Raw genomic sequence first — 8,991 nt, 5'->3', positions numbered from 1 at the left:
GGAAACACAAAATTTCAAGCAAACTCGTTGTTCAATTTTTTTTTCATAGTAAAAATCGCCAGAGAAACTTTTTGCGTCGTAAACAAATGGCTGCCAAACACACACTAACTAACGTATCCCGCTCAAATTTCACACGAATGTCAGAGAAGGTTGTATCAATCTAGAAAAAAAAAATTTTTACCGATTCAATTTACGCGCGCGGTTTAAATGGACCAGTCCGGGTCAAATTTGATCAGATGGTATATACATCCACTAACATTCAGTATTCTTGGATCATCGAAGCAGCAGTTTCCATATGATTACAGAGATCAAGCATCGTTGGATGGTGCCGCTTAGAAAAATAAGGAAATTAATTCCCAAATGAGAGAGAAAGCGTTTTTTTAATTATAATTTTGTCATATGTATTTCGGAAAATTTGTTGCAAACCAATAATATTATTTTAACAATAAAACAGATTTAATTAATTTTATATTATATAATAAAGCCATTTATTTTGATGATTTTTTTGGGTGTAACTTTCAATTGACGGTCCAAAAACACACCCAATTTGAGCATTTTTTTTTTAATTTAACGCTCAAAATTGTGAGTATTTTTTCGTAAAAGTTCTTTAAGTATTGCTGATTTTTCGTAACTTTAAAAAAATTTAAGAGATTAAGGCCCAGTTTCACAACTAATGGTTAACTCTTAACCAAGATTCAACTTATTTATTGTTTCTTTTCAATATTAAAATTGGAAAAAGATGAGAAACAAGTTAAACATCGATTAACTGTGAGTTGTGAAACTGGACCTTAGAGGGTTGATGTTATCAACTCCAATTAAATCTCCCTCTTAATTGACCGATTATTACATTGGAACTGACCAATAGCATTTGCTGTTCAGCAGAATTGACCACGGATGATACCTTAGGCTCCAGTTTTCGTTTAGGAGTGTGTTTTAAGACCGACAAATAATCACTGCTTGAAAATTGTAAGGTAAGCAAAAATGTTGTATTAAAGATGTTTGATTAATTATGTAGTATAAGGAACCCTCCAATGACCTTGACATATGTTTCAAGGTCATGATTCCAAGTAACCTTGGACAAATTTTTAACCGTCACTCATTGTTCCTTAAAAAGTTACTAACAAAAAAATTTTATTAATAAAACCTAATATTAATTATGCAGTATAGGGGACTACCCTCCAATGATCTTAATCTTGACATACGTTGTCAAAGTCATGATCCTGAGTGATCTTGGACAAATTTTAGTCGTTGTTCCTTAAAAAGTTATTAATAAAAAAAGTTCACATCAATAAAATCTAACTTTTAGACACGACTGCGCTCCGATGAAATAAATTCCCTGCTTTAACAACACAAAATATTTTCTTATATAATTTCTTATACAATTTTTCTTATATAATTTTGCCTCATTGATTTCGACAATAATTTCTTCTCCGCCAATTTAATTTTGGTTGTTTGTTAACTATTGATTCATGAGCTGAAAAGCCAAATTGTTGTAATTGAATATTTATTAAAGTAAAGAATTTTTAAATAAAAGTATACAAGCTTTCTGTTTCAAAGATACAAATTTTTACTTCAAAAATACAAATTTCCTATTTTACAAACAATTGACATTGTTCTTCATTTATGTAGTTTTACCAAGTTATTAAATTACATGAATTACCTCTCTACAAAAGTTAGTCCAGTTAATTGCTGTATATGATGATGATATACTTGGTTCTTGTCCTAGGAACGTCCGCTTTACAAACAAATTCTTTGTTTTAAAACCACATTTTCTTAATGAACTTTTTTTGTTAACAACTTTTTAAGAAACAACGAGCGACAGCTAAAATTTGTTCAAGTCACTCGGGAACATAACCTTGACAACATATGTCAAGGTCATTAGAAGGTAGTAGTCCCTTATACTACATAATTACCAACATTTATTTTGACTAAATATGCCTCCTTCGCTTATTTGTTTTTCATAATTTTGTTGTTATATAAAAAAGGAACCATCGGAGAAAATGATACATAGACGATAAACAGATAAACTACAAGAAATACTTAAAATGATAACTTTAGTAACATGACAGAGCTTACATAATTTTCCACTTAAGAGTGTTATAGTTATTAAACTTCATTAGAAGAAATAATTACAAAATGCTTAAATATGGTTTCATAATTGCTTACGCTACTGAATACCTAAGCACATGCAGTCTTATTTGCTTACATTATTCAACTACTTATATTTATAAGATTCTTCTCATTTAAACTTTGATTTATTCATATTGGATTAACGTCGTTTCATATTGTTTATCCCTTTGAAACATGACATTCTCTTCTAGTTATTGGTTATTGCGAAGAATATTATTTTGATCTCGGTACTCTAAGAATACTACTAGTCTGAAGACACTCGCCTGGCAAGAGGGAGATACCGATTTGATTCCCGCTAAAATAATATTTTTCGTAATAAATTATTCGTAGTTTTTAGATTTCATCAACATATGATAATTAATATTCTTGTTAAAAAATGCTTATTAGCACGAAAAAATTATTAAATTGTTTGTATAATTTAATAAATAATATTATCATTCTGGTTCTGCTCATAAAAGCGTTTTATATCCGGAAAACTATTTCGGCACACAATATGCAGAATGTATATAAATTCACACAAGAAATATGTATTTAAGTACTAAGATCCGTTTCGACCAAATATAGAGTTCTTATTTAAAATATAATTTATATATATACTTATATTTACACGTTAAATCAAATACGGGATCAAATAAAAAGAACTAGATTGGATAACGAGTACTAAAATAATGTTTCTTTCATTATTTTAAAAAACCGATGTCACCTGTCATGTTCCCCAATTCGCTAAACATTTGATCAAGATGCTGGAATAAAAAAGCAAATATCAAATGTAAGATATTATCGAAATTTTTAAAAATCTACACTACCATTCATAAATTCGGAAACACTTGTGATTTTCTTATATTTTACGAAAATTTAAATATCACAGTGAAAGAAATCGTAGAGAAGTTTTAAAAATATATTTAAAAAAGAAAAAAATAGAGCTTCAAATTGATGTTTTGTCTCTATATTTTGTTCCTAAATTACATAAAATTGAAAATTTATTTTTTTCTTAATACTTTTGTTACTTTTTAAAGCGCTTTACTTAGATAGAACATCATCGGACAAAATGCAAAAGCATTTTAAAATAGACTTTCTAAATTTTTAAACTCAAAAAGCTTTTTGAAAAAAATTGTTACAATGCTTTATCGCAAAGATATCGAGTTTTTTATTGTGTAAAGTTTTATTGCGTAAAAATTTAATTTTTTTTAATATGCCTTTAATAATTTTTTTCAAAAATTTTTAAAGACATTTTTCGACCGTCAACATATTTTACAACATTTACTCGAAATTTTATAAACTAAAAATTCGATATCTTTGTAAAAATAATTGTCGTAGCAATATTTTTCAAAAAGCATTTTAAAAGTTTAAAAAATCTACTTTAATATGCTTGTCTATTAAATTTTATCCAATGATGTATCATCCAGATAGAATGTTTTAAAGAATAACAAAAATATTCAATTTTATATAAATTATCAATTTTCAATTTTATATTATATATTTAGGAAGATAATATCATACAGTAGAATCTCTCTACATTTGGTCTATGGGGCGATAAAAGTGGAATGCCAAAATTATAGAGTACCTTCCTCTCTACAGCACGAGTCTACCAATCACCGCGTACTTACGCGAACGCAGTTGCGCATGCTAATCTGTCAAAATGCACTACAGTACATAACCTTAACAGAATAAGTCATATGTACATATGTATCACATATTATGTATCACAAAAGAATACATTACACAAAGTTATACATAACCTGCCTATGGAATTACATTACATTGTGAGAATCTAGTACAATTAGGTGCAGATGCTCGCGCAACACATGTCCAGTCTACCATGACATGGAAGGGGCATGACATTAGTGTTTGTAAAAGTACGTGTAGGAATGCAAAGATTACAGAAGTCAAATTTAGAGAGACTCTATTGTACAACAAATTCGGTTGGACGTACTAATTAGAGTCGAAATGTATGTAGAGATAAATTGTTTTGTTTTATGATAATTCAGCATTAAGATCTTGCTTGGCTCGTAGCCCTATTTTTATTATATTAATTTTACAAAATGCACTAGTGCATATTAAAACCGTTATACACTGATTTAATCTATGTAAAAGTAAAATGTAAATATTTTGTAAAATTAATACCTACTGACCCTAATTGGGTCAATTTAATGTTAAAATTGATACAATATAAAAATCAAATATAATCATTCGAATAACAATTTTAAAACAAACAATACATATAACCTAATCTAAAAACTAATATAAAAGATTAAACGTGGTGTGTATACATCAATCATTGAATAGAAGACAAATTTATGCAAATTTATTATTAATGAAAATGTAAATTAGAAACGCCAATGCAGTATTACTCGGTATGAAACCGATAATGTAGATACATAATAAATGTTTGGAAGTAGTCAACAGTTCTTGTACAGTGATTCTTAACAAGCGCAGTCGCAAAATCTTGTAATTACAGAGAATTGAACAACCAATGACCAACGTAATGTTTAGTCTAGAATTACAATTATAATACCGTAAAAATAATAATTTAACAAAATAAAAAAAAAACTATAAATGTGTGTCATGTAATTTAATAAATTGTTAAATAATAAAACCTATATTCTAAGATCTTGCCTTAGTTCGTAGCCCTATTTTTATTATATTAATTTTATAAATTATTTGAGCCTTTATTTTTATATTATTTGTAAACATTTTGAATTATAAGATACAGATTTTACACACAGCACGAAAAAATGTATTGAGGACTTCATAGTATAATCCATTTTTGTGTTTATATTAAACACATATTTTTACGTCAATTTGTGTACAAGAATTTTCATATGTACCAGCTCGCACTGAGTGTATCCAGTCGAATTCGCTAATGGATACAAAATTCGAATACCAATTTAAAGCTCTATTTTCCCTTTTTAAAATGCATCTTTGAAAACTTCTCTACAATTTCTTTTCGCCAAATTACTTAAGTTCTCGTGAAGTGTGAAACAATGCAAGCGTTTCCGAATTTATAAACGGCAGTGTAACTAGTGCACTACACTTACGTCTGATGGTTCTTCGTTATCTTGTGTTTCCGATGATTTAGTTCTAGGTGCTATATTTTCATCATCGTCGATGTCTTCATCGTCATTTTCAAAGTCTCCTGCATTGTTATCTTCATCATCATCAGTATCATCCGGCTCCTCGATATCATCATCGTCATCATCATCGTTATCATCATCGGCATCATCATCATCGACATCATTATCTGATTGCGTGTTATCGATACCTATTTCATCATCGTAATCTATGGGTTCCTCTTTGATTTGTGTAAGTATTGTTGTTTCCTCGATAGCTGTCTCGATTGGACATGGTGGAGAAGCTTCTGATGCTAAAAGTATTTGAAGGGACTGCGACGTCTACAGGAAAATAAAAGTATTGTTAGCTTTTTAGAAAATGGTATGATACATCAATCATAAAAAAAAATGTATTTCAGAGTTTATAATCTCTTAATTTCAAGTTTATAATATCTCAAAACTTTATACAGAGTGTTCAGAACGTAATGATAGATCTTTCGCATAAGAGCAGAAGGGACTAAACTGAGAAGAAAATTCCTCTATCATTTTATGCAATAGTTAATATGATTAATAATAGTTAATTTTTAGCAATAGTTAATAAGATATTAATTGATAAAAATTGCGGAAAAATGGTCTTCAATAATTTTTTACTCAAATATTATCAACTTTACAGAACAACTGTAAAAGACGAAAATTGTTTATTTTCTTCTCATAAAGTTCTGAGAATTTTTTCAGAATTTTTTAATACCGTATTTTCTCATATTGATAAAAATAAGAAAATACAATTCTAAAAAGTTGATAAAAAATTCTGAAAAAAATCTTAGAATTCTATGAGAAAAAAAAAACAATTTTTGTCTCTTGCAATTTTCCTATAAAATTGATAATATTTGAATAAAAGATTATTGAAGACCAATTTTCGACCATTCTTAGCAATTAATATCTTATTAACTATTGCTAAAAATCGTAAAATGGTAAAGGACTTTTCTTCTCAGTCTAGTCCATTCTGCCTCTATGCGATAGATTTATCATTACTTACCAAACACTTTGTATAATATAAGATAGGAATGCATCGGATGTTCCGGAGATATCCGGTATCCGACATTACTCGACACTTTTTTACTATTCGGCCAGATAGTCGGATATTATTAGTATCCCGTAATATATTCCATTGAAATTTTATATACGTATATATAAAATTTTAAATTTCAAATTTTCAAATTATATACAGTACTCTTCATAAATTTGAAAACACCCTACGTTTTACAGATTTGTAAATAATTATTCAATTATTTATCTATAACGTACGTATGTATGTACTTTTACGAGGGTGGTCCCAAAAGTACTCGACCTGACGTACAAATGGTTGTTGTATAAAAAAAATCACTGTAGGGGAAAGCACCAACTTTCTAAAGCTTAACTATGAAGTTTGAAGACGCTACGTTGTTCAGTATTTGTTTGACAGCCATCAATAGTGGACGATCTCGGTGAATTTGCAAAGATGGAAAAAATTGGTCATCGTTATGTGATACAATACTTTCATTTGAAAGGTCTTAGCTCAACCAATATCAAAGCCGAGCTGGATTCTACTCTGGAGGAGTCTGCTCCTTCGTTTACAACAGTAAAATATTGGGTGGCAGAGTTTAAACGAGGCCGTAGACGTAGCTGCGAAGACGAACATCGCAGTGGTCGACCAAGTGAGGTGGCCATTCCAGAAATGGTGAAGAAAATCCACAAAATGGTATTGGGTGACCGTCGATTGAAAGTGCGCGAGCTAGCAGACATAGTAAACATTTCAAAAAGTGCTGTACATCGCATATTGGCTGAAAATTTGGAGATGAGAAAGCTGTGCGCAAGGTGGGTGCCGCGCTTGCTCACAATCGAACAAAAGCAGCGTCGAGAGGATGTTTCAATCGAGTGTTTGACGATGTTTCACAGTAACAAAGCCGAATTTTTGCGCCGATTCATAATGGATGAAACATGGGTCCACCACTTCACATTTGAAACGGAGGAACAGTCGAAACAATGGACTGAAAAGAGGGAATCGGCTCCGAAGAAAGCAAAAACAGTTCCATCGGCAGGCAAAGTCATGGCGTCAGTTTTCTGGGATGCGCGTGGCATAATTTTCATTGATTACCTTCAGAAAGGAAGAACAATCAATGGCGAGTATTATGCGAACTTATTGCAGCTAATAAAACTAGATTGCTGAAGATGGCTTGACTTAAGTCGAAACGTTCGGTATTTGTCATATATATGGAATACTGAGAAATATATGTTGATATAATCACTCCAATTACTGCGAATTTAGACTCTTAATTGCCCGCGTTTTCATTTATTGTTTAATTTTTATCTCTACAGCCCAACTTTAATTATTCTTTGTTAAAGATATCAACAAACATTCTTCTATCAAAAATTGCATGAATGTACTCAAAAAATATCACCATGAATTTCATGTTAAAAGTATTTTAATCTTTTTTTAATCTTAAAATAAACTCCGCCAACTCTTTTTTTTCCTAAGTTAGTCTCTAACTTTTTTGAAACATACATTTTTTCTAAATTTTTAGATACATACGAGATCTTCAGAAAGTATCGCGAATTTTGAATTTCCGCGGGTTACGTATATTCGATTTTCAATTTTTTTGTGGCGTTATATTGGTACTCATGTCTCTCACTTATGCCGACAAGTTCGGCCATTTTGAATGTTCAGTTAATTTTTGACAGCTACTTTGCTTGCACGTGTTTTGGCTCGTCTTCGATTTTTGCCTATTCCAAAAGATGGATCAAAGAATCTGTATCAAATTTTGTGCGAAAAACAAAATTAAGTGCGCGGACGCATTCCGAATGTTGACTGTGGCATATGGAAGCTACCTTGGACCGAAGCAACGTTTATCGGTGGTACAAAATGTTCTCAGAGGGCCGAGAAGATGTGAACGACGAAGAGCGTGCCGGACGCCCGAGCACGTCAACAACAGACGAAAACATTGATGAAGTGAAGAAAATAGTATTGGCCAATCGGGACGGTCAATAAGGAATATTACCTGCAAGTTATGCGCAATTTGCGCGAAGCAATCCGCCAGAAACGCCCGGATTTGTGGAAGAACAAAAATTGGCTTTTGCACCATGATAACGCCCCTGCTCACACATCGTTGCTTGTGCGCGAATTTTTGACCAAAAACAACACACTAATGATGCCGCAGCCACCGTATTCCCCAGATCTGGCCCCCTGTGACTTTTTCTTGTTCCCGAAACTGAAGAGGCCCATGAAAGGACGACGCTACGCTACGATTGAAAAGATAAAGACGGCATCGAAGGAGGAGCTGAACAAGATCACAAAAAATAATTTTTTGAAGTGCTTCGAGGATTGGAAAAAACATTGGCACAAGTGTATAATATCTGATGGGGATTACTTTGAAGGAGATAAAATAGATATTCATGAATAAATAAATAATTTTTGAAAAAACACAAAATTCGCGATACTTTTTGAACAGACCTCGTATATAGATATAATATTTTAATTAAAATTCATCAATTATGTAATATCTCTCATATGGGTAATTCTTTTACAAACCGAACGGATTTTGATGAAAATTAATCGGCACCTCTTCGATTTGACTGAAACTTTTTTTACGGATTCTATGTCGAAAAAAAAAAGAGATACGTGTCCGAGGAATTTTTTTTTATTTGCATATTTTCGATAATACAAGTGATCGAACATTTGAGAATGGCAAGTTTTTTGGCTTGGAGACTCATTTTCATAAATCCATAGGTCCGAATCTTTAAGAGCTACAAAATTTTCACCAATTGCACTTTTGTA

The 8,991-nt window shown here is 31.1% G+C and overlaps 1 protein-coding gene across 2 annotated transcripts in view; it reads right to left on the bottom strand.

Moving 5' to 3' along the window:
* Positions 1-2,732: 2,732 nt before the first annotated feature.
* LOC108749264 (protein PFC0760c-like) overlaps positions 2,733-8,991 on the bottom strand; it is a 13,152-nt gene continuing 6,893 nt past the window's right edge. For both annotated transcript variants that reach the window (XM_018487844.1, XM_018487843.1), the window contains exons 5-6: positions 5,169-5,522; positions 2,733-2,873 (exon numbers count right to left, since the gene is read on the bottom strand). In XM_018487844.1, coding sequence (XP_018343346.1) covers positions 2,811-2,873; positions 5,169-5,522 — 417 coding nt within the window. In that variant the 3' untranslated portion in view covers positions 2,733-2,810. The remainder of the gene's footprint in view (positions 2,874-5,168; positions 5,523-8,991) is intronic.

The sequence above is a fragment of the Trachymyrmex septentrionalis genome, unplaced genomic scaffold (genome assembly GCF_001594115.1).
Source record: "Trachymyrmex septentrionalis isolate Tsep2-gDNA-1 unplaced genomic scaffold, Tsep1.0 scaffold285, whole genome shotgun sequence".
NCBI lineage: Eukaryota > Metazoa > Arthropoda > Insecta > Hymenoptera > Formicidae > Trachymyrmex > Trachymyrmex septentrionalis.
This window is presented reverse-complemented; position numbering and strand designations above follow the sequence as displayed.